This window comes from Elephantulus edwardii, unplaced genomic scaffold (assembly GCF_000299155.1).
Source record: "Elephantulus edwardii isolate Elephantulus edwardi_28Jun2011 unplaced genomic scaffold, EleEdw1.0 scaffold00144, whole genome shotgun sequence".
NCBI classification, from domain to species: domain Eukaryota; kingdom Metazoa; phylum Chordata; class Mammalia; order Macroscelidea; family Macroscelididae; genus Elephantulus; species Elephantulus edwardii.
Window position 1 is genome coordinate 2,173,243 of NW_006399894.1, and position 26,496 is coordinate 2,199,738.

At 36.9% G+C, this 26,496-nt stretch overlaps 1 protein-coding gene across 2 annotated transcripts in view; it reads right to left on the reverse strand.

Moving 5' to 3' along the window:
• Window positions 1-26,496, reverse strand: part of GRID2 (glutamate receptor, ionotropic, delta 2) — a 2,375,079-nt gene that overhangs the window by 349,789 nt on the left and 1,998,794 nt on the right. For both annotated transcript variants that reach the window (XM_006894480.1, XM_006894479.1), the window contains one exon: window positions 24,790-24,985. In XM_006894480.1, coding sequence (XP_006894542.1) covers window positions 24,790-24,985 — 196 coding nt within the window. The remainder of the gene's footprint in view (window positions 1-24,789; window positions 24,986-26,496) is intronic.

Consider the following 26,496-nt stretch of genomic DNA (forward strand, 5'->3'; position numbering starts at 1 on the left):
AAAACCAACTCAAGGTGGATCATGGACCTAGGACTAAAACCAAGGACTATAAACTTCATTACAGAAAAGCTAGGAACAACACTAGGAGTCCTAATCCACAACATAAACAGTCTTCCCAGTATCCTGGAAAACCTACAACCAGGAGAAGATAACATAGATGAATGGGATCTTCTAAGGCCATGGTCTTTTCAATCACTTGTTATGCATCAAAGAGTTGGACAATGACCAAGGAAGAAAAAAGGAGAATTGATGCCTTTGAGCTGTGGTGCTGGAGAATATTGGAGAGTATTGAGAATACCATGGACTGCTAGGGAAACAAAAGATTCATCCTGGAAAGGGTTAAACCGGGTGGCTCTTTGGAGGCAAGGATTCTGAGGCTCCATCTAACATACTTTGGACATGTTATAAGGAGAGACTGGTCCTTGGAGAAGACATCATGCCTGGGAGGGTGGAGGGACAGTGCAGGAGGGTAAGGCCCTCTGGGAGGTGGATTGATTCAGTGACTGGGGTAATCGGGATGTGAGTGTCAGAGACACAGGTCAGAGCAGAGTTTAGGGCTGTTGTACATAGGGTCGCTATGAGTCTCAAGTGACTCGACAGGACATAACAACATACTGCTAATGATCTCAGTTCTAATTTCTCTGAGTAAATCCATGACCAAAAAGAAAAAAGAAAAAAAGTAATTTCTACCTTCTACCAACATCATGTTTTCCAAAATTACTACAGTGGTGCCCATATGTTATAATGCCTTTCCTATCACTTCAGTTGGACTGAAATCCTTAGTGTAAACCCAACACTTGTGAACTTGATACCATTATTTATCATCTATGCAGGCATATGATTCCAGTAGTTTTTCCCTGTCTCTGTTACTTCTTCAGTTTCTCCTTCTCTTCTGTATCATACCTATCAAAAACAGACTGCATATGTCTTTTATCACACACACCCTAAAAAAAATCTTCAAATATCACTGTCAACATCCCTTTGCAAGAACACTTAGTGAACTCAGACTTATAAGAAAAGATACAGCATAAGACTAAAATAGAAGTAAAAGAAAATAAAATGTAAAAAGGGAAGGATAGCTTGTAAGTTGTGCATAAAATTCCAAAATGGGAAAGAGAAAGGGTTGGGCATAAAGAGGAGTAAAATAGGGAAGGAAAGAAATAACTAGGATAGCCAAGTTTGGTGGCAGATCGGGGAGAGTGTTGGTAAGGCAATAGTAAAGAAACAGTTTGGATCAGAAAGGACAGAGTAATGGTAGGCATACATCAATTGTGATTTATTTTATAAAACACAGTGTATATAAATGTATGAAACACAATGTGAATGAAGAAATGTGTGAATTACAATGTACAGGAGTGAAACACAATGCATATGAATCATATATGTAAAGCTATATAAAATAAAATTTGAAAAACAACACGTGCAACTTATAGATAATAACAAAACCTAAAAAACAAACCCAAACAAACCTTTTTTATTACTTTCTGCCTTTTTGGAACACTCCTTGAAAAAGTGATCTATATTCACAGTGCTCTCTTCCAATTTTTTTTTTCTTCGGTCTAATTTTATATTCCCAACTCTTTACTCTGTGAGATCCACACTTGTCAAGATCATCAGTGACTGCTGCTTGCCAAATCAATCATACATTTTCAGTGTATTCATCATACTTGACCCATGAGAATCACTTGACAGTTAATCATTTCAGGTGCCTTGAAACACTTTGTTGTTTGGCTTTTAAGCCATCACTTTCTCTCTTGGATTTCCTCTTACTTCACTGGCTAATCTTTCCTAACTCTTTATAAAATTCGAAGGTTCTATTATAGACGTTTTCCTTACTAAGTTATAATAGGATACCAGAAACTTCATGTGGCCATCATGGAAACTAGGGCATTTTCTATTTCATTGCTCCACAAAGATGCTGCATTCCTGATTATATCCTCTTCTTTGACCTAGAAATTTCTCTATCTGCTCTTAGAAATCACTCAATTATGTACTAATTCTTCACAAAGTAAATGAACAGACTAAATTCTGTTGGCTTATTAATGACTATAATAACTTAGTACCTTAAATCTCTAATACGTACTTGTATTTTTACAAGGAGTATGTTTCAATGTGTGGTTTCTGTATGTTGTCACAACATCATCATGGTATCCTAAATTATTTCTGAACTTCATTTACTTTGCTGATTTTAATTATTTTCCCTCTATGCTGAATCATCCATAAGGATTTGACAAAATGTACGTTAGATCATGTTACTCTGCTCTTCAAGGCCTTCCAAGATTTCATATCATGCATCAAGTAAAAAAATCAAATGTCTTAGAATGTCCCATATGACTCAACATTCACACTTCTCAAATTTTGATATACATACAAATCACGAAGGACTGCAGTGGGTCCTAAGAGTTGTCGTTCCTAACAAGCTCTCCTATGATGTTGATACTATTCACTCACAGAATCACGTTTTGTAGCAAGACCTTGAATGATCTGCCTGCTCCCTACGTTTTGGGCCCTATTGCCTCTCTAAAATTATTATACTTCTGACAGCATCTTCTAGAAAAATACTGCCTTCTTTCATAGTCTTGGAACATTCAGATAGGCTTTAACATTAAAGACTCCACTTGCCTGGAGACATGTTACCCATATATAAACATGTTATCTCCCTTTCTAATATCACCTTCAAGTCTTCGTTCAAATGTTTCTCAGCAAAAGTCAACCTAATCACTTTACTCAACAAAGCAGGCCATACTCCTCTATGCTACTCATCTCTTCAGTGACTATTTATTTTCTTTATGCTTATCACAAGCTAACATGTAATGTTGTTGTTGTTATGTGCTGTCGAGTCATGACTCATAATGACCCAATGTACAACAGCTCTGCACACTCTTCTATTTTGAGCCAATTTCACTTTCTCTGACATATCTACCCCTATTACTCCAGTCACTGAGTTAATTCATCATCCAGAGTCGACCTATCTTGTGCTGTCCCTCCACACTTCCATGCATGATGTGCCTTTCTAAGGGATACACATTTTTATACTCATTTTTTATATTATATGTTTGTTACTGAAATGTAAATTAAATAAATGATTTTCCCCTATTCTGTTCATCCCAGTGACTAATGACAGTCTAACAGACTAACAACAGGTTGTTGTTGTTGTTGTTGCTGCTGTTGTTATGCGCCATTGAGCCACTTGTGAATCATAGTGACCCTATGTACAAAAGCCCTGAAACCTGCTCTATCTTGTACCAACTTTATTGTCTCTGACATATCTACTCTCATTACCCCAGTAACTGCATCAATCTTTCCAATCAATTGTCTCCTTCTCTTTTTCTTTGTCCCTTTACCATTCCAAGCACGATGTCCCTCTCCAAGGACCAGTCCCTTCTTGCAACATGCTCAGAGTATGTCAGATGAAGCTTCAGAATCTTTGCCTCCAAGGAGTAGGACTACTTCATCTTCTGTAGGATAAATCTGTTTGTTCTCCTAGCAGTCCATGGCATATTCAAAACTCTTTTCCAGCATCACAGCTCAAAAGCATCAATTCTCTTTCTATCATCCCTAGTCATTGTCCAGCTCTCTGACACATAGCAAACAATTGTGAAGACTATGGCCTGGATCAGGCACATCTTAGTGTCCAGACTGACATTGTTCCTCTTCAGCACTCTGGAGAGGTCCCTGACAGGCACCTTTCCCAATGCAATTCATCGGCTGCTGGTACCAAGAGTGTTGATTTTGGAGCCAAGCAAACAAAAGCTGTCAACAATCTCAATCTCTTCACCATCTATCATGCCAATTGGCCCAGTGGTGAGAGTCTTTGTTTTCTTGATGTTGAGCTTCAATCCATATATCAGGCTGCAATCCTTGATCTCCTGCAGCAAGTGCTTCAGGTCCTTGTCAGTTTCAGCAAACAGGGTTTTGTCAACTGCACAATGCAGGTGCTCAAGAAAATGTTGTTGAATGATTGAGTGAAAACAACAGTTGCATTTTAAAAATCACACTTTCAGGTTATACATTTTCTTGGCAGAAAATTCAATTTGTTCATATTTAGCTACAATAGTTAAATACTGTTGAGCATTTTCCAAAAATGTTGTTGTTGTGTTCCATCAAATTGAAACCAGCCCCTACTGAACCTCCAGCAAATTTTCAGAGCTTGCAAATTATAAGGGAAGAAATATCCATCTCTCTCCCATTGAGCAACTGGTAGACTTGAACCTCCTGCCTTTGCATCTCCTTACCACTTAGGGAGCTTTGGTAGCCTAGTGGTTGTGTTGTAATCCCAAAGGTATGTGGTTTAATTCATCAGCTGCTCCAACAATGAAGGCTGGGTAATCTCTTCCTGTGTTACTTACTGCCTCTGAAAATCTGCTGGTCGGTTGGCTAGGAGCTGGCTCCGACTTGACAACACACAATGACAACAACTAGCACACCAGGGCTCCTTTAAAATGTTGTTGCTTTTGTTGTTCCTAGGTACCACTGAGTCAATGATGCCTTATAGCAATCCTATGAACAATGGATCTGAGCCCTGCCCTATCCTGTGCCCGCCTCATTCTCTGCTACACTTAACGCCCATTTTTACAATCATTAAGTCAGTCCATTTTGAGGCCTTTCCTGCCTTCTCTGATCCTCTACCTTTTCAAGTGTGATGTCTTTTTCAAAGAACTGGTCCTTTCTAACAAAATTCCCAAAGTATGTGGGATAAAGTAAGAATAGCAAGTTAAAAATCTGAGTACTAAACCTTCATCGATGCAGGTTTCTTGGTATAAGAATTAAGATGTTCGAGGGGATCAAACTTATCTCAGGTCAGAGATAATGATACACTAGCAAAATTAAGAACAAGCACAACCCTAGACAATAATGAGGTCTATTTATAGTTAAAATTAGATCTTTAAGATGTTTCTGCACATTGATAACAGGCTTTCCTTGATAGACCTATATATTCCTATTTGAAAATGTTACAGAAAAGAATTGGCCTTCTAGAGAAGGTTTGTCTAAAAGATCTCTGAACTATTTTCTGTCTGTACAAATTGGAAATCAAAGATAGTGAACAAGAAGCCTCTGTATGAGGTGCACATGAGTCATTTTGAAGGGAAGGAGCCATAACAATATTTCATGTCATATAATACTCAAAGTCTACCGGTCTGTTTTTAGTGAATGAGTGGGTTTTAATTTGCACATATGTTGATTTTTCTTTTAGATAGAAGCTTGTAAGACCTTGCTTGAAAATTAAAAAAAAAATTAACATGCTTTTTTTCCTCTCTATTCCTAGTGACTTTGTTTTCAATTACTTTGTATGCACCTAAAGGTTGGACAATAAATAAGAATGACTGAAGAATCAATGCCTTTGAATTGTGATAGAGGAGAAGAGTGAATTGCCAAAAAAAGAACCAATAAGTCACCCTGCTGGAAAATGAAAGGGTCAATGAATGCAAGAAGGCATCCATTGAGATGGATTGACAAGTGATTGCAACAAAGGACTCCAGAATGTTAGAGATCACTACAATGGCACAGGGAATGCTGGTGGCCTAGTGGTTAGAAGCTGTGCTACAAATTCAAAGGCATATAGTTAAAATTCAACAGCTTTGAAGGATGGAAAATCACCTCCTGTACAATTTGCTCTCTCTGAACACCTGCTGAACGGTCAGCTGATCCTGACTCGACAACAAACAATAACAATGATGCGGGATAGAACAAGGCACCAATATGATATTCATAAGGTCTGTAAGTTGTGGTAGACTCAATGACACCCAATAACAATAACATGTCTAGTTGACTTTTAATTGTCTTTGACATTGGTTGAGAGACAAATAACACTATAAACAAATTTAACTTTGATATTTTTCCAGAAGGAATTCTCGAAAACATTCTTTACTGCTTTTCTAGTATATCAGAATACTGAATAAATATGGTAGGAAATTCTTAGGCATTTGTTTTGCTGTTTTAAAATCCTAAATTATTTTCCTCAGTTTATTGCACAGTGAACCCAAAGGTGCCTCAAATCTACCAGTGGTTCCTTGGAGGAAAGATGAGCAATCTTTTCCCACATGATTTATAGCCTCACAAACTCAGTAGAGGGTCAGCTCTGAGCCAGTTTCAATTGATAGCAATGAGAGTCAGAGAAAAAAGGTCAGTTCCTGGAAAAAGATGTTATGCTTGGTAAACCAGAAGGTCAGAGAATAATAGAAAGATTTTCAATGAGATGAGTTGACCCAATAACTGGAACAGCTGGCTGAAGCACAGCGGTGATTGTGAGTGATTAGGATTAGACACTATTTAAATCTATTATATGTTGAGTCACTATGAGTCAGAGTCAACTCTTGACACCTAACACACTAACAATCATATATACACATTCATAAGAGAATGAGCTACATTCAGAGTCATGATGACCTGCTCACAAAACCCTGGTTTTTAAATGTCTATGGGTGTAAGTTTAAAGATGACTATATGAGGCTCCTAAAAGCAATCTTGTCCAAAGTTATACAGCTAAGAGCCAAAAGAAGCAGCTGAGTTTTTAAAACCATGCTACTTGTTAAGAAAAAAAAAAAATAGTATTCTTTACCCTATTCATGATAATATTTTTTAAATGGATAACATTTAACAACAGCATATGAAAGCCAGTTAGAATGTAATGAGATGGCTATATGTTTAAAAGAAAAGAGATAGGAAAGCCTAAGGAATAATAGTAATCTGCCAAATTATTAACAGACCAGCTTAAACACTATTACCAGGTAGAATATTGGGATTTTCTTAGTGTTTACATAGAAAATCAATCTCTCTCTCTTTTTTTTCCTCTGAGCCATCTGCCCTCTGTAGTGCATCCCTAGAATAAAAATCCCAGGATTTTCACTCTTGTATATTTTGGTCTTGTTTTTTCATGATCCAAAATGCCAGCTGAAGTTGTCAGTACAATGAAACCAAACTAATGGGATGGAGTAGATTATTCTGCCACTTTTCTAGATGTTTGATTTGCAAATTAAATCTGGGATAATCACTCCACACTTGCTTAACCTGTCTGCGAGGTTGGCAACAATTTTCTCCACCCTTTGATCATCAGTGATTTCAAATTTGCCAACGTAGCAACTGTTAGAAATTGAAATATGATTTTTTATAAGAACCTGTCACTTGCCTCTCTTCCTGGCACTTTTGATGGCCTTGAAATCATCAGCCAGGACATTTATGCAAGCTCTTGTGGTTATACATGAATGTATGTATGTATGTATGTATGTATGCATGTATGTATGTATGTATGTATGTATGTATGTAAGTGTGTATGTATGTATGTATGAGGGAGAAGGATGGACAATCTCATCCTGTACAATTTCTGCCTCTGGAAGCCCATTGTAAGCATAAAATCATTGTATAGCTCTACATCCAAATGCTAAAACAATTTCACATGACTTAAAAATACAATTATAGATAAACAAGGAGAAAAACATAGAAAATATTGGAGACTGCCAGGAAATACTAAGAAAAAGAGAGGTGTTCTTAAATAAGTCTGAAAATCTATAAAATATGGAACAATTTCTTGATAAGTGTATGAAGACCTAGAAGATATACACTTGATATCCCAGCATACACTTGATTACTTAAAAATTCTATGTGAAAAATTTGAGGATTGAAATCTGTCTTTAAGATTTATACATTATTTTGAACATACTAGGAAATAGGTTTAACTGTTTTGTACTAGTACCCCATACTCTCTCATTCAATATTCTCTTGACACATCGTTTTTATATCAATTTATAGAAGGCATCAATTTCTTACTGGCCTCTAATGATTTTACATGATTTCCTTTCATGGCCTCATCTACATACCTTCATCAAACACGTAATATTTTATCTACGGGGGTCATTTACATAATACCTGTAACTCAAGGAGAGTCTGAAATATGTACAACAGCACCTATAGATGCATTTAACATAATAAATTGTCACAACATGACTCTGGAAATTCCATGAACTTTGATAATTTTTCATAGTTATAGAAAGGCTTCAGGCCTTTTGCTCATAGGGTCGCTATGAATCATGTATGACTTGAGGGCAATCAACAACATCAGTTTTAATATATGTTTTATCTCACTGGTTCAGATACTCCAAGTATCTCCAGTTCCTAAATAAATATCTGCTCTATAAGGAGTCTTGATAACACAATGGCTAAAGTGATAAGCTTCCAAAGATTATTAGGTGACTCAAACCAACTAGTTGATAAATGGGAGAAAGATGTAGCAGTCTCATTCCATAAGGATATACTGCCTAAGAAATTACATTCTTCAGTCTTCATAAAATTGCCGTGAGTTGGAATCAACTTGGTATCAAGGGTTTTGTTACATAATTGTTGTTAGGTGCCATTGAGTCAAGCACAACTCATAGCAACCCTATGAACAGATCTGAACCATATCCTATCCTGTGCCATCCTCAAAATCTTGATCATCCTCTGACACTTGAGGTTACTGCTGCAGTTACTGTATCAATCTACTTGGTTGAGGGTCTTCCACTCTGTAGCCATCCCTCCAACTTCCCAAACATAATGTCCCTCTCCAAGGATAGCCTCTCCTAGCAACATGACTGAAATATATGAAATAAAATTTTATCTTTTTCTCTAAGGAGAACCCTGGCTACACCTTCTCCAAGACATGACCTGAATTAAGTGCCCCTTATTCCTCAAACTGACATCATTGCTCCTCAATGATTTGGAGAAGTTCTTGATTGTAGACTTTCTCAGTGTAATCTCCTAATCCTCTATATCTGTTATAAGTGTATTGATTGTATATCCAAGTAACATAAAATTGTTCACAATTTCAGTCTTTTTTTCAATCAATTAAGATATTGCCTGTCAGTCCAGTGGTGAATATTTTTGTTTTCTTGACACTGAGATACAATTCATATTGAAAGCTATAGGCTTTGATCTTGTAAAGCAAGTGCTTCAAGTCCTCATCACTTTCAATAGGCAAAGTAGTGTCACCTGCATAACAAATGATATTGATGAGTCTTCCTTCATTCCTGATGCCTTATTCTTATTCTTAGAACCCAGCTTCTCAATAATTTGCTCAGCATACAGATTTAATAGGTATGGAGAAATAATACAACTCTGACACACCATCTTTCTTCATTTTAAACCATGTTCCCATGTTCTGTTCACACAACATCCTCTTGGTCTAGGTATAAGTTTCACACAAGAACAATTCCATTTTTTAGGATTCCTATTCTTCTCAATGTTAATAATAATATGTTATGACCTATGCAATTAAATGCCTTTGCACAGTCAATAAAGCACAAATTGACACATTCTTCTGATAGTCTTTGCTTTCAGTCAGTGTCTATCAAACATCAGTATCTCTGGCACCACAACCTCTCCTACACTCAAGTTGAACTTCTAACATTTCTCAGTTTTTGCATTGGTTGAGCCATTTTTAAATGATTTTTAGCAGTATCTTGCTTACATGTGATAGTAAGGCTATTGTTTAATAATTTCCACTTTCTGTTGTATCACCTTTCTTGGTAATGGGAAAAAATATGGATTTCTTCCAGTCAGTCAGCCTGGCACCTGTCCTCCAAATTTCTTGCTGTAGACTGGTGAGAGCGTACAAGACTATATCTATCATTTGAAACATTTTAATTGGTATAACATTGATTTCTGTGGCCTTATTTTTTGCCAGTGCCTTCAGTGCAGCTTGAACTTCTTCTTTCATTACCATTGGCTTTTGATCATGTGGTACTTCCTGTACTATTTCAGTGTTGGCCAATTCTTTTTGGTACAGTGATTCTGTGTATTCTCTCCATCTTTTTTTCATGTTTCTTGGATCATTCAAGATTTTCCCATGGCATTCTTCAGTCGAGAAACTTGAGGTTTTTAGTTTGTTTTTCAGTTTTATCAGAGTGAAAAATGCCGAGTGAGGGGGTTTGTGTGTGTGTGTGTGTGTGTTGTTTCTTTGTTTTATTCTCCAAATCTACTGTTGTTGTTAGGTGCTGTCGAGTCAAGTACAACTCATAGCGACACTATGAACAAAAGATCTGAATCCTCTTCTATCCTGTGCCATCCTGGCACACGAGAGCCCAGTGTAGCAGTCACTTTGTCAATCGATGTAGTTGAGGATCTTCCTCTCCTTCTCCAACCCTCTACCCTTCCCAGCATCATATCCTTCTCCAAGGAATAGTGCCTCCTAGCTACATGTCTACAGTATGTGAAGTGATTACTGTCTCCAAAGAGTACTCTCACTGAACCCTCTCCAAGATCTATCTGTTCATTCTCTTGGTCATCCATGGGATGTTCAGGGCTCTTCTCCAAATCACAGTTCTAAGGTGTCAATTCTTTTTCTGTCGTCCTTATTCATTGTCCATCTCTCAGATGCATAGCAAGTAATCGGAAAGATGCCTGAATTAGGCACATGTTAGGCCTGAAACTGACAACATTACTCCTCAATAATTTGGGCAGGTCCCTAATTGACGATTTTTCAGTACAATGTACCTTCTTACATTCTGCCTGCTGGTACCATCTGTGTTAATTATGGATCCAAGCAAGATGAACCTGTTGACAGTTTCAATCTCCTCTTCATCCATCAGGATGCTGCTTATTGGTTCAGTTGTAAGAAGCTTTGTTTTCTTGCTAACAAGACACAATTCATACTGAAGGTTGCATTCCTCGATCTTCTACAGCAAGTGCTTCAAGTTCTCCTCACTTTCAGCAAGCAAGAGTGTGTCATTTGCATAACACAGGTTATTGATGAGTCTCCCTCCAATCTTGATACCATATTTCTCTTCATAGAATCCAGCTTCTCTGATGATTTTCTCAACATACAGATGAATAAGTATGGAGAGAGAATACAACCCTGACACACTCCCTTCTCAATTTTAAACCATGCAGTGTTTTCCTGCTCTGTTTGCACAAAAGTCTCCTGGTCCTGGTATTGGTCCACATGAGCACAATTAAGAGCTCTAGGATCCCCATTCTTAATTTCAGCCACAGCTTGTTATGATCCACAACATAAGTCAAATGCATTTGCATTGTCAATAAAGCATAAATACATATGCTTCTGGTGTTCTTTACTTTCAGCCACGATTCATCTGGCATCAGCAATAATATTATTGGTGCCACAGCCTCTTTCAAATTCTACTTGAATTTCTTACAGGTCCTTATCTATGTACTGTTGTAGGCATTTTTGAAAGACCTTCAGCAGTGTTTTGTTTGCATGTGATATTATGATATTGTTCAATACTTTCATGGGAAGAAAAACAAATATGGACCTCTTCCAATCTGTTGGCCAAACAGTTGTCCTCCAAATTTCCTGGTACAGACTTTTGAGTGCATCCAAGGCTGCATCTGTTAATTGAAACAAGTCAATTGGTATCCCATTAATTCCCATGAACTTATTTTTTGTCAATGCCTTCAATGCAGCTTCTACTTTCTCCTTCATTATCATTGTTTCATGTTCATATGTTGTTGTTGTTAAGTGCCATCGAGTCATAGCCAACTCATAGCGTCTTTATGAACAAAAGTCCTTGACACTTGTGTGACTTTCATCCTTTCTCCAGGTTCATAGGGTTTCCAGAGGCAAGTTAATTACTGAAGTGGATGCCACTCCTGCTTCCCAGCTTGTTTTAATTGGGGAGCTCGAACCAACACTGTCCACCATGGGTAACCATTATCGCTTTTGACACATCAGTGTCACAGTGTTCAGCTTCACAGCAACCATAAGTTACCACTGTACGGCAAATAGACACACCAGGGCTATGCGACCTCTTCATATGGTACTTCCTGAATTTTTTTCAATGTCAATCAATTCTTTCTGGTACAATGACTCTGTGTATTCCCTTCATATTCTTTTGATGATTTCTAGGTCATTCTATATGTTTCCTATAGCATCTTTCAATATTGTGGCAGGAGGCATTAAATGAGTCTCCAAATCTAGATATATGCATATTCTAATAATTGACTTTGTCTTTTTGAGCTGCTCTTAGAAATCTTTTGTTCAGCTCTTTACTCCAATATCTCTACCCTTTGTTTTGGCATCTCAACCCTCTAATGCAAATTTTAGGGTCTCTTCTAACATCCATACTGTTTTCTTTCTCATCCATCTTTGTTAAGACATTTCATATCTTTTATAGTAGCTACAAAAATGTTCCATAATTAACACTTACCAAATATGGGTAAGGAGCTGCACTGTCAACTAATAAACTGTAGTTTGAATTAGTTTGAATTTACCAGCTGCTCCATGGGAGATAGATGTGCATCTCCTCATGTGTAATGTATAGCTCAGAAAACTTGGTGAAGGATAATGTACGAGTGGGTTGTGAATCAACAACAATAAATGAGTTAGTGAAATACTCGATAGGTGCAAAAATGAATAAATGAATATGTAAATGTGTTTCCCCACACATTTAGTGTGCTTGCTTATGTTTACTTAAAGAAATGGAAATTTCCCTTAAATTTACTATTTAAGAAAAGATTGAAAAGTATGGGAGTTTCAGTCCATAAATTTGAATAGAAATATAAACTAAAAATTTCTATTTATACTCATTTCAGCAAATCTAATTTATTTTCTTAATTTATTCTTACCAATATATAATACACACATAGGGTTTTCAGAGGCCTGCTATTTCAGAAGTGGATGGCCAATCCTTCTTCCTAGTCTGTCTTAATGTGAATGTTCAGATTTAGAGAAGTATCAGACAGACCAGCATGTTAAAGATATATCCCTTATTGCGGTGTTAACTTTAGTGTCAGTGTTGTCCCTGCCTTTCTCACACGCATCATTACCCACTTATTTCCTTGCTCCACCATCCACCAGGATACCCATCCACTTCTACCCCCTCCCTTCACATCTATCTCCCTTTGACCAGCCCTTCATCTAATAACATATATGAGGCTTCCATGGCTTCTGTGATTCCAAACACATCAGCTGATGGCAGTTCCTTATGTTGGGATCAATGTCTCTCAAGTTTAGTCGTAATGTTTCCCGAGTAAAGGTGATGCATCCTGTAGAACTGGTGTGTAGATAGGCTATTCTTGTCTGAGGTGTCTGAGGCTGGCCTCTAAGCTGCCCCGCCTAACCCCTCCTCTGAGCTGCCTGCTGGAAAGAATGCCGCGCGTGATTTTGCGTCTTCCATTACCTGGGGAGATGGGAAGTGTCTGAGGCTGGCCTCTAAGCTACAGCCTACAATATGGATTGAGGCTGAATGTCAAGAAGACAAAGATTCTCACCACTGGACCAATTGGCAGCATCAGGATGGATGGTGAAGAGATTGAGATTGTACACAGCTTTAGTTTGCTTGGCTCCATAGTCAACAGTCTTGGCACCAGCAGCCAGGAAATTAAAAGGTGCATTGCCATGGGAAAGTCTGCTATTAGGGACCTCTCCAAAGTACTGAAGAGCAATGGTGTCTCTCTGGAGACTAAGGTGCGTCTGATACAGGCCATGGTCTTCGCAATCACTTGTTATGCATCAGAGAATTGGACAATGACCAAGGAGGATAGAAGGAGAATTGACGCCTTTGAGCTGTGGTGCTAGAGAAGAGTATTGAGAATACCATGGACTGTTAGGAAAACAAACAGATTTGTCCTGGAAAGGGTTAAACCGGGTGGCTCCTTGGAGGCAAGGATTCTGAGGCTCCGTCTAACATACTTTGGACATGTTGTGAGGAGAGACCGGTCCTTAGAGAGGGACATCATGCTTGGGAGGGTGGAGGGACAGACAGCACAGGACAGGAAGGCCCTCTATCAGGCGGATTGATTCAGTGACTGGGATAATTGCGATGGGAGTGTCAGAGACAGTGTGATTGGCACAGGACAAAGCGGAGTTTAGGGCTGTTGTACATAGGGTCGCTATGAGTCGCAAGCGACTCGACAGCACATAACAACAGCAACAACAATATATAATATGAAGGGGGAAAACTAAAACATATCTTTTTCCCAAAACCATTCAGTATTGTTATTTATTCTAAGGGTCCAGCTAATTTTATAGCATTAACTCTTTGTAAATCCTAAAATTCCAACCCTCTTTTCTCTCTGACATGCGTGTTCTTTCTAGGGGGGAAAAAAAGTAACAAAAAACTTTTAAGGTTTATTGAGATTAACAGGGAAGGTAAAGAAGCTAAAGGCTATAGAATCTTCACTTCTTTCAAGGCATCATTAGTAAATTGGTAAGAAGTTTTATGCCAGAATCATCAATTCTCAAAATAATGATATTGATACAGTTACTGTAAGAATTACTCATCTGGCTTATGGGAACTGGCTTTAACAAGAGCAATAACAAATGAAGGCTATCATATAATAAGGTAAAAAATAACAGTGGAATCTGTGGTTAAAAATGTTATAGTCATCAAAATATTTTCTGGAGGGAACTATTGTAAACAAATGTCTTAGTTATCAAGTGCTGTTATAGCAGAGATACTACAAGTAGTTGAAACGAGCAAACAAGTTTGTTTCCTTATAGTGTAATTCATTTACTCATCACCATTGAGTGAATTCATGGTCATACTGACCTTCTATTGGGTTCCCAAGGCTATAAATTATAGTAGGAGTATGCTGCCTGTATTTCTTCCTCAAAGAAGCTGGTAGATACAAACCTCCAGAGACCTTCTGCTCAGCAGTGCAAAACTTTGCAAACTATACCACAAGAGTGCCTCCTCAGAATCTAAGAGGCCAAATGGTTGAATTCAGTGTTCAAACTCAAGAGAAAGGCCTTTTTTCTTTCTTGCCCCTTTAGTTTCTGCTTGCTGAGTTCTTGGCATCAATCTTACTCTGTTTTAGGTGGTTCTCAGGACAGAGATTGTGATTACAAAGGACACATCTCATTCTTCGTTCTTTTTTCCTGGTGGTCGTGAAATACTTCTGTCTATATGCATCTCTCTTTTATGAAGATATCTTTTATAAAGATAAAAGGTATAACTCAATTAAAAGTGTGACTTGAGTAAGGATATTGACTTTAGTTAGAGTGAGGACTAAAGCTACATCTCACAGTAACCTTGTTTTCTTAACTTACTTTGTTCTTGATATGTACTGTCGGGTTGTAACTGCCTCTAGCTGACCCTGGAGCAGGTTTTCAGAGGCAGTTCATCCCATGAAGGGAGATCACTCATCTTTCTTCCTTGGAGAAGCTGAAGAATTCAAATCATTCGCCTCCAAGTTGGTAGCACAGCTCTTTTCCACTACACCACATCTCAAATGAAGGCTAATTGAATAACAAAATGGCGGAGCACAACACATTGTTAAGAATCACAGCATAGTTAAGTTGACATTTATTTTGCGTTTACAAGTCAATCAATGACAATGACTGCTATTGGACAGAAAGCTGTTTTAAAGAAAAAAAATGTGTGTGTTGAGAGTATGTTTAGTGTGTTATGTGCTGCACTAGTAAATGAAAAGTCAGCAGTTTTTATGCACTGCCGGCTTTATGGGATAAAGATGAGACATCTCCTCTTATAAAAGTTTTACAGCCTTATTAACCAAAGAAGGGTTAGTGTGGGTCGGAATTAAATAACAGCATTTCAGAATGGTAGTAGTAATTGTCATTGTTGTGAGCTGTTGAGTTAGAACTGAGTTACAGTTGACCCTCCAGTGAGTTTAAAGCTATTCTGTGGGATTGAAACCACATGCCTTTGGGATTGCAGGGCAGGTTTTTTACTACTAGGCCACCAAAGCTCTGGTAGTAGTAATAGTAATAGCCAGTACTATTGCTGTTGTTCTTATTAGGTGTCCTTGAATTGAGTATGTCTCGTAGAAATTGTATGAAAAATAGATCTCAATCCTATCCATTCCTGTCTCATCCTTAACGTCTCTGATATGCTTGAACCCATTGCTGTATTCACCATGCCAATCCATCTCATTGGAAGTCTTCCACTTTTTCACTGACCCTTCACCTTTTCAAGCATGATATCACTTTCTAAGGAATAGCTTCTTTTAGCAACATTTCTAAAGTATGAGAGATGAGGCTTCGCCATCCTTTATCCAAGGAGCACTCTGGCTGCACCTTTTCCAAGACATAACTGTTCATTCTTTTGGCAGTTCACGGATTATTCAGTATTCTTCTTTAATACCATATGTCAAAGGCATAAATATCCCTCCGTCATTATTATCATTGTCCAGCTCTCAGACACAGAAAGTTATTGTTGTTGTGTACTGTTGAGTTAAATGTGACTCATAGTGACCCCATGTACAACAGTTCTGAACCCTGCTCTATCCTGAGCAAATTTCATCATCTGACGCACCTACCCCATGACTCCAGTCACTGAGTCAATCTATCTCATCCAGGACCTTCCTTTCTTACACTGGTCCCTCAACCCTTTCAAGCATGATGTCATTTTCTGAAGCTTGGTCCCTCCTGGAAACATGTCCAAAGTAAGTCAGACAGAACTGAAAAATACTTGCCTTCGGTGAACTATTTGCTTTCACCCTCCCTAGGACAGACCTGTTTGTCCAAGGTATATTCAATACTCCTCTCCAGTATCACAACTCAAAGGCACTGATTATTCTATCATCCTAATTACGAAGACCATGGCCTAGTCATGGCCTCCTCATAGAGCTCAACTTCCCAGGTGATCTGTTTCATATATGGATTGAAAAGGTATGGAGATAGGATGTATCCATGGCATGCACCTTTGCTGCCCTTGAACCAAGTAGTGTCTCCTTGCTTTGTTCTGACCACCGCCTCCTGGTCTAAGCATAGGTTTCATATAAGCACAATCAAATGTTTTGGGATTCCCATTCTTCTCAGACTTAGCCAGTTTGTTGTGATCCACAGAGTCAAATACCTTTGCATAGTCAATGAAACAGATAAACATCCCTCTGGTACTCTCTGATTTCAGCTAATATCCATCTAACATTGGTTATAATGTTCCTAAATGCCACAACCTCTTATAAACCCAGGCTGCACATCTGACAGTTGTCTGTCCAGTCATTTTTGAAAAATTTTCAGCAGGACCTTGATTCCTTTGCAGAAGAACTGAAGAGACAGCGCTACGGTGACAAACACATTACATTGTATGACATCCGAGCAGAGCTGAGCTGTTGGTATAAGGACCTCAGGACAGCCTATTGCTCTCCCAACGCAGAGGAGATCTTCAAGATGTTAACCAAAGAAACACCAGAGACCTTCTACGTTGGAAAGCTCATCATCTGCAATGTCACTGGCATTGCCCGCAGGCGTCCACAGCCCGAGCGCTGTGGCCAGGCAATCCGCAATGATGAGACAGGACTGTGGCAATGCCACTTCTGTCAGCAAGACAATTTCCCTGAGCAAAGCGAGGTCTGGAATCACTTTGACAGTGGTTCATGCCCAGGCCAGACATTGCTCAATAATTTCCACACTCTATTGGGGAGTAGTAGGACATATAAAAATATTAATCTAAGCCTAATTGTTAATGCCCAAAATGATGAATGTAAATCTACACTACCATCATGCCATGGAAACCTTTTAAGTAATAAATGAATTTGGGAGCATTTGTGGTCATTGTTTTATACTTTGAGTCAACCACAAAATATAGCAACCTTATGAACAGCAGATTTGAACTTTGCCTCAGCATGTGTCATACTCACTAACTCTAATATAATTGCCCCTATCATGCCCATTCATCTTTTTTCAGAGTCTACATATCTCAAGCTGACTCTCCACCTTCCCAGTCACGATGTTCTTCTGCAAGAATTGGCCCCTCCTAGGAATATGTTTAAAGTATGTGAGGCAAAACTTAGCCATCCTTGCTTCAAAAGGAGCCACTTTACTGTATTTTCTGTAAGACAAACTTGTTTGTTCTTTTGCCAATCCAAGGGATATTAAGTACTCTTCTCTATCATCACAACTCAAAGGAATTGATTGTTCTCTGTTATCCTTAGTCGTTGTTCAACTTTCAAATGAAAATCAAGCAATCTAAAAACCATGGCACCTTAGTCTCTAAAGTGACATCTTTGTACTTTAACATTTTGGAGAGGTCCCTGGCAACAGATTTTCCCAATGCAATTTGCCTTTTGATGTCTTGACTGCTGGTATCCAGAGTGTTGATTATGTGCTCACTTCAGCAGCCCATAAACTAAAATTCAAAAATTGAGAGTATTTTGAATTTAACAAATGTAAATGTACATTATCTATCCTTATTTCAGGATTTGTTAATTTGTAGTTTCATAGGACAATTTTTCATTAATAAACTGAACTCATTTTAAAGAAAAAAAGGATAATATAATCATTTAGTTGGATAAGGAAAGTATTAATATTGAGGACTTTCACATTTCTCAAGCAGTAAAGTGAAGGAATTTCCATTTCAGGTAGCTTTAGTCTTAAAATTACATTAATTAAATCACTGACTTATTGTGCCTATGTACCTTGCACAATTGTATGCATTTTGTAGAAATATGTATTTCAGCAAAAAGCACTTTGACTTTATGTTTTTCTGTACTTTTTAATAAAATACAGCTGTTATAAAGTTAACTGGATTCATAGTTTTTAAAAATACTATTTTCATAAACACTAACAAAAATAATACTAATAAATAAATGTAAATTAAAAATTCATTTAAAAAATGTAATTTAAAAATAATAAATTAATGAGATATTACCTTACATATTCATTTAAAAGACAAAAGTAGTACAGAGTTGAATAGTTAATGCTCTGAATTTCCTTCAGCTAGAATTATAACCCTTTGCAGCAAATGTCAGATTAAAAACAAAACACAAGAACTCTTAAACTACTATAATTACTAAGCAGTTTTATTCTTTTAGAGCTAATTGTTTTTCATATTACTATTTACAATAACTTTTAGTAAATGTCTGCTTACTATATAAAGTTTGACTTGTTTCTTCTAATTGACATTTTATATTGGTTTGCTTACAAAATTCATGTGTTTTGTGTTTCACACTATTCATTCTCATTCTGTTTCATACAATCACTTCTATGCGTTATGTTTTACAAAATTAATCACCAATGGACAACGCCCATCACTAGCCTGTTTTTTTTAAAGTTTGATATTTTTTACTATATAGCAACATTGTTATTGTTGTTTTAATTTCTGAAGACTATTTTGGCTTCTGTAAAATTTTAAGAAAGAAAAGTTAGGTACAAAAAAGAATTCTTTTGGTCTTGCAGTAAGTAAACAAAGAGTTGATTTTATTTTTTAAAGGATGTGAGATACACATGGAGAGATAGGCTAAGAGAAATACCACAAGGAAAAAACAAACAAACCCTCACTATTCTCTAGTAGTAGATTTTGATAGTGGGAGACTATGAGATCCTCCATCAGGTTTCTGTGGCTATAAATCTTATCAGGAGAAGACTTTATCTTTCTTTTGCAGAGGGGTTGACTGACAAGTTGAAGCAAAGACATTTTGATTAGCAGACCTTTTGGTTAACAGCCCAACATTTTGCCTCCAGAAAAGGCTCCCATAGAGAAAATAGTGCAACAATGAATGAATGAATGGAACCCCAAAATCTCTGTAAATGTTCATTAAAATTAATAAAATTTAATATAAAAAACCCTCCTCTTTTAAAAGGCACCGTTATTTAACCTGAATGTGGCCTACAGTTGTGCATTAACAAGATGAAAGAGCCAATTTCTCCTTATACTGAAGGAAGGTGTCCAAAATATTATTAAACATAAGTTGTATTCTTGGAATAAAATAACTACCATAACTCTGGCAATGGTATCTCTACGATATTACATTGATATCTATTTTAAAAGTTTTAAAATGTCGAGCCTAAAGACTCATTTCACTAAAATGATTGATTAGCAAAAATTTTATGGTATATTCAGAATTAAACTACACAGTGATAACTTGGAATCAGTGCAGTGTACATTATTTTTAGAATTTTTAGTCTATGCAATCTTTGGAAATTGCTGAACACAGAAAATCAGTAATCTTTTGAAGTGGTAGTTTACAAGTTCATTATAAATAAAATATGCAATATTAAAATCGTAAACCCATCATATTATTGTATATGTTAATGTAAATACCTAACTTCTTCTCCAAAGGCTTGTTTTACATTATAGGATGCTGTCTGTGGACACTAAGAACTCAATCATGGAACTCAGGAACTGCAATCATGTAGGATTACAGTAAGAATGAATGATGGAGATTAGACCCAAAGAGTGGTGAAATGACATCAGTGGCATCACATATGAAGAAAGATAAAGGTCATTAAAATTATTGTTGTTATTGGCATTATGTATCATTGATTCATCTGCAATTCATTAGCTATCCCATGTTCAATAGCTCTGAACCCTAACCTATCCTGAGCCAGTCTGACTGACACCAACACAGCATTCCTATCTCATAGATAAAACAACAACAACAACAACAACAACAACAACAACAAAATAACCCCAAAATGAATGTCAGAAGCCTCTGAAACTTGCACTAGACTATAGAGAAACAAAAATACATGAAAGAAGTGTTGATGTCAAAGAGATTTCAAAGAGGAGCTTGAAAAGACTAGAAGCAATGTATTACAATAAAATATGCAAAAACTGGGTTAGCAAACCAAAAAAGGAAGCAAACCACATTTGTCATTTTTAAATTAAAATATATGAAAAAATTAAGCCTTAATTTATGATAGCAAAGAATACTCTGGGTAAAATATAGAATGACATGACATGTAACAAAAGAAAATTGAATGGACAGAGATTCAGTGCATCAAAAAGAATTGGTGAATTAATCAAAAAGACAGTAAAAATAATAACTAAATGATTAATTTTTTTTAAAGAATTGACTAATGCTCATTCGTTTCAGGAGGCAGCATGTAATGAAGAAACAATGGTAATGGAGGAAGGTGTCCAAACCACACAGAAGGCATGGTGAATACCATGAGTCAGCGAATTCACAGAATACTGATAGAAAACTTTTCAACCAATGTATGCAACTGTGGACGTGCTTATTTCCTCACATCAAGAAATTCGGAAAATAATTAGTCAATTAATTTAAAGAGATCCACATTTGAGCCCAATTCAAAGAAAACTGACCTAAAAGTATGTGGAGATTATAAAAAAATTCATTAATAAAACATGCAAGCAAGATTGTACATGAAGATAACATACAAATAGAATCTTGGAGATGCTTAATAAATTAAGCAGAATTTTTACTGGGAATTGTTGGAAATTTAAAGCAAATTCAGAAGAAGGATGTCTTTGCTTATGTCAGGTTAACTGAGACTGAAAGCAGATAAAATCAGAAAGGGGTTTACTTGTGATTAACTAACTGTAAAATGGCATCTTCCTGTATACTAAAAACTTCAGATAACATTGTGAAGAGTGAGAATTCCAGAGCACTTAAATGTGCTCATTCAGAATCTATCCATAGACCAACAAGCAGTCATTCAAACAGAGCAAGGGGGAACTGCATGTTTTAAAATAAAGAAAGGTTATACAATTTCACCAATTTAGTTTGTATACTGAGCAAATAATCTGATGAGGTGGACCATGTGAAGAAGTGTCCTGCAACCAGATTAAAGAACAACTTTAAGTAAGTAAAATTGTTCTTTACTCTAAATGCTTAATGTGGATATTTGAATCTGAGTTAAATTGGATGTTTATTTACAACAATCTTGCTTGCTGGAAATGCATAAGACCTGAAGCACTTACTGATGATTATCAAAGACTATATCTCTATCTCTATCATATCTATCTATCTATCTATCTATCTATCTATCTATCTATCTTATTACACCACAACATAAAGAAAACAAGAGTATTCAAAACTGGAGAGAGAAGTAATATTATAAATGGAAAAAGAGACTTTGTTAAGAATTTAATTTTGCTAAGAAGCATCATTCAATAAATTGAGGGATGTATTACATTGGGGAAAAAATCTGCTGGAAAAGACTTCTTTAGAGTGCTAAAGAACGAGGAAGTCATTTTGAGATCTAAGGAGCACCTGACCCAACCTATAGTCTTTTCAATCGTTTCATATATCAGGCACTGCCAATTTAAAAGCAGGCAGTTAAAAACCACCAGCTGCTCTGTGAGAGAAAGATGGGCAATCTCCACGTGTGTGATTCTCGCTTCTGAAAATCCACTGAAAGATCAGCTGTGAATCAGTACCAAATCTATGGCAAGGAGGAGGAAGAGGAGGAGGAGGAGAGATAGTAGTTAACATGCATGTAAAAGTTAAACAGTGTATAAAGAAGACTGAAGAGCAAATGAAGGCCTTGTAGTGTTGGTGAAGAATAGAAAATATGCCACGTTTTGTTGCTGTTGCTGTTGCTAGGTGCTATCTAGTGAAATATAACTAACAGCAACCCTGTGAACAACAGATGTGAATGAGCCTTGTACTATCCTGTTCCATCCTCACCATTTATGACATTCCTGAGCCCACTGCTGTACTCTCTGTGTCAATACTTCTTGTTGAGGGTCTTCCTCTCTATCACCCTCTCAACACCTTTCCAAGCATGATGTCTCTCTCCAATGAGTATCCTGTCCTAGCAAACTGCCCAAAATATGTGAGACTGAAGTTTATCTTATTTGCCTTCAAGGAGCACTCTGGCTGCACCGTCTCTAAGACATATCTGTTTGTTCCTTTGGCAGTACATAGGGTATTCCACATCCTTACCCCATAACAAAATTCAAGAGCATTAGTTCTTCGTTTGTTACCCTTATTAATTGTCCAGCTCTCAGGCACATAGCTAGAATTGAAAAGACCATGCTCTGGACTAGGTCCACCTTAGTTCTCAAACTGACATCATTGCTCTTCAATAACTGACAAATGCACCATAGACTGCCAAAAGAAAAAAGTAATCTGTCCTATACTAAGCACAGCCAGAATGTCCTTTAGACATGAGGATGGAGAGACTTTATCTCACATTCTTTGCATGTTACAAGGTGGAGTCAGTCCCTGGAGAAAGATATGCTCAATGAAGTAGAGAATCAGTGAGAGAGATTAAGATCATTAATGAGAAGGAATGCAACCTGGCTATAACAAGGAGCTCAAGGACAGCAGCAAGTCTGAGTATGGCATGGTACCTGGTGATTTCTTATTATTTTATACATAGGACAACTATGAGTGACAGACAACTTGATGGCATCTAACAATTGTTGTTATGTCCCAGTAAATCGACACATAGAAATACTATGTACAGAAGCTCTGAAGCCTGCTCTGTCCTGAACTAGTCTCACTGACTCAGAAACAACTACCCCCATTGCCCTAGTCACTGTATCAATCCATCTTATCTGGGATCTTCTTTTCCTGCACTGTCTGTCCACCCTTACAAGCATAGTGTCCTTCTCCAAGGATTGGTCCCTCCTGGCCACATGCCCAAAGTATGTAAGATGGAGCTTCAAAATCCTAGCTTTCAAGGAGAAACTTGGTTTCCAACAATAGCAATATATAACATCCTTGAAATGAATACTATTTCCCAGTCCTTTTATGTTCATTATTCTTTAACTTGTTTGCACATGACAAGTTTTATACTTTTCAGTTGTTGTAGTTGTTAAGTGCTATTGAGTCGTAGAGGACTCATAGAGACCTTTGAACAAAAGACCTGAACACTTGTATAACTTCCATTGTTTCTCCAAGTTCATAGGGTTTCCAGGAGCCGGCTGTTTCAGAAGTGGATGCCACTCCTGCTTCCAAGCTTATTTGAAAGATCTTCATCAAACACCGTCCGCCATGGATAACCATTATCACATTTGTCACATGAGTGTCACAGTGTTCAATATCAGAGCAACCACAGTTACCTCTGTACAGCAAATGGGGAGACCAGAGTTTTGCCACTTTGAAGAATATTTGACCAAAAACAAAACCAGGCCTGAGGGCTGCAAAATAAAATCACCCACCTTTGGCTTGGTAGCATACTTTTAATTTACCATATAATAGTAATAGTAAAAGTAATAGTAATAGTAATAATAATAATAATAGTAGTAGTAATAGTAAAGCAATAGCAACAACACAATCTCTGGCATGATAATACTTGAAGCAGCTTTTTTAAATACAGAAATCTTATTCAAGATAGTATTATTCAGAAAAACTGAAAACTATCACTGCTTCTCTAATCAACTTCATTAATTCCATAATTATTTATCAAATGTTAACCATAATGCCCTTCACAATACAAGTTGCTGATGATAATTGTAAGCAAAAAAATCTCAAACACAGTCAATTCCTTACAGAGAATCTAATAGGACCTCGGGTTGGGGGGACACCTACTTCTTTATACAAGTTTATAAACTGAAGCCAAGAAAAAATAACTAAGCTATACAGATAAAGGACTGCTTTCTAAATACCTCCTTCCCTCCACCTCCAAATTAAATCCAAGTGAGTTATAGAAAGAAAGATGTAAACAAAGATTTTCACTTTTGAAAATAAAAACAGGCCTTTTCAGGAAACTTATTTTCTGGAAATATTAACTTTTACTGTAAGATAGAGTCACATAATCACAAGTAAAGATAAGGTTTTCATCTTAAAACAAATGTACTGTAGAAAAGTCCCTGAGTCATTTTAAAGAATCTGATAAGTTAAATGATATTTGGATTGAGATTTGTAAAAAAAAAAAAAAAAAAACCAAACAAACCCAAAACAAACTAACTTCCTCAGCCATCATGTTTATAAACCCTTAATCCTTTTCTGAACAAAATGTCAGTTCATTTTCTTCTAGCTTTGTAACTCCATTGAAAACCGATTAGACACGTACCAGAGAACTTTCAATTTCCTCTACTGGTGCATTGAATCTCTGGAAAACTATATTTAAATCAATAGTGGGTATAATTTAAGTGAAAACTCAATGTATGAATTAAGGGGGGGGGAGAGCACACATTTCAACTTAGCAACTACAATTTTGGATCAAAATGACTAAAACTATTAAGGAAGAACCATGGCCAGTACCTTTTGAATGCCTGCTTGGGACTCCAGTACATTGTTCTCTGATCCATTGCTTCGACTGATCATCCTCCACATTTGGGAATACATGCTGTCCCTCTCAAACGGGTTCATTCCCTTCATGCGGACATGCTCATACACTGCAGAGTCCAGGACCGTGCCATAAGGGATGTCTGTTTGCTTGGAAAGATCCTGAAGAGACCTTGATTATTTGGAGAGAAGAGAGACACAAGGGAACAGTTAATATTTTCAAATAGAAATCAAGAAAGCAGTCAAAGCACAATATGAATGAGAAAAGATACTACTTTTGCTTAGTTTATTTTGCCATTAGTTGTGTCATAGTATCTAGAAAGTTGCACCGCTAACCCAAAGACAGAAGGTCTCTGGTCATTTAAACTCATTAGCTGTTGAGTGGGAGAATGTTGGGCAATCTCCTCCCAGGCGATCTTTACAACCTTGAAACTCAAAGGAAAGTCAGCTATGAGTTGGTTCCAACTGGACTACAACTGGTTCAGTGTTCTTTTATTATTGTTCTTATCATGATGGACCAGTACAAATTATGAGAAGACATAGCATGGCTGAAATAAAATGGTGAAAAATTCTAATGGAAAGGCCTTTTTGTAAATCATTAGTGCGGGTAAAAATCTACCATAACTATTAATGCAAAGTCAAATTTACTAGATACTAATAATTACATGGTTAATTTTTAATAAAAACAATAATCTTACATTTCTTTAAGTGGTAAAGTTATTTTTATAAAATAACTACATTATACTTCAGTGTGGTATTTCACAATCAAGTGTTTCGTTTATAATATTTTAAGGTTTAAAATATCTCTTAGGATATTGAATACTACTATTTGGGCCAGCTGTAAGTTATATTTGTTTTTAACCACCTTATTGGTTAGTATTGGAAGGAGGAGTGGCATCCATTTCCGTTATAGTTTGCCTCTGGAAACCCTATAGGGTCGCTATGAATCTCCTGCGACTTGACTGAACTTAACAACAACAACAGCATTGGTTAGTAATTAGAATAGCTGTTAGGCACTGAATGCTTCAAGTTCAGAATTAAGCAAGGAAATTTACACTGAGAGAATAAGACACTTCCTCAAGTGGAAGACTTAGAGGATAAGAGCTAGCATTCAAATGTAGGTCTATCCAGTCCTGGAGTATATATGCTCTCCAATGCAATATACTGACTTTTACTTCTTTCATAACATTTACTTTAAAAATGCATATCCATGTCTGTGTATGCATGTGTGTGGGAAGAGAGAAAGATTGATAACACTGGAGAAAAAACCGTGAAACACCTGTGCAGGTTATAACAGCAGGCCTTGTTTATTATATACTTTTATATAATTACCCACTGCTGTCGAGTCAGTCTCTACTCGCAGCAACTCTTAGTGAGTTTCTGAGACTATAAAATTTATGGCAAGATACTGTTCATTTTCCTTCCATGCAACAGCTGGCAAATTTTAACTGCCAAAGGTCAGGTTAGCAGCCTAACTCTTTACACACATTTGTATAAAGAAGAGTCTAGGGGAGATAGTTGTACACAATACCATATTGATGGCTCATGTTACAATTTATCAGAAATCCTACTAGTAGAAGTTTTACCAATTATTGCTTGCATGTTGTGTAGCAAGTCAATAAAAAATAACTGATTACATCTATTCAGAAGGTTTCAATTTGGTGGAGGTAAGAGCATAGTCTA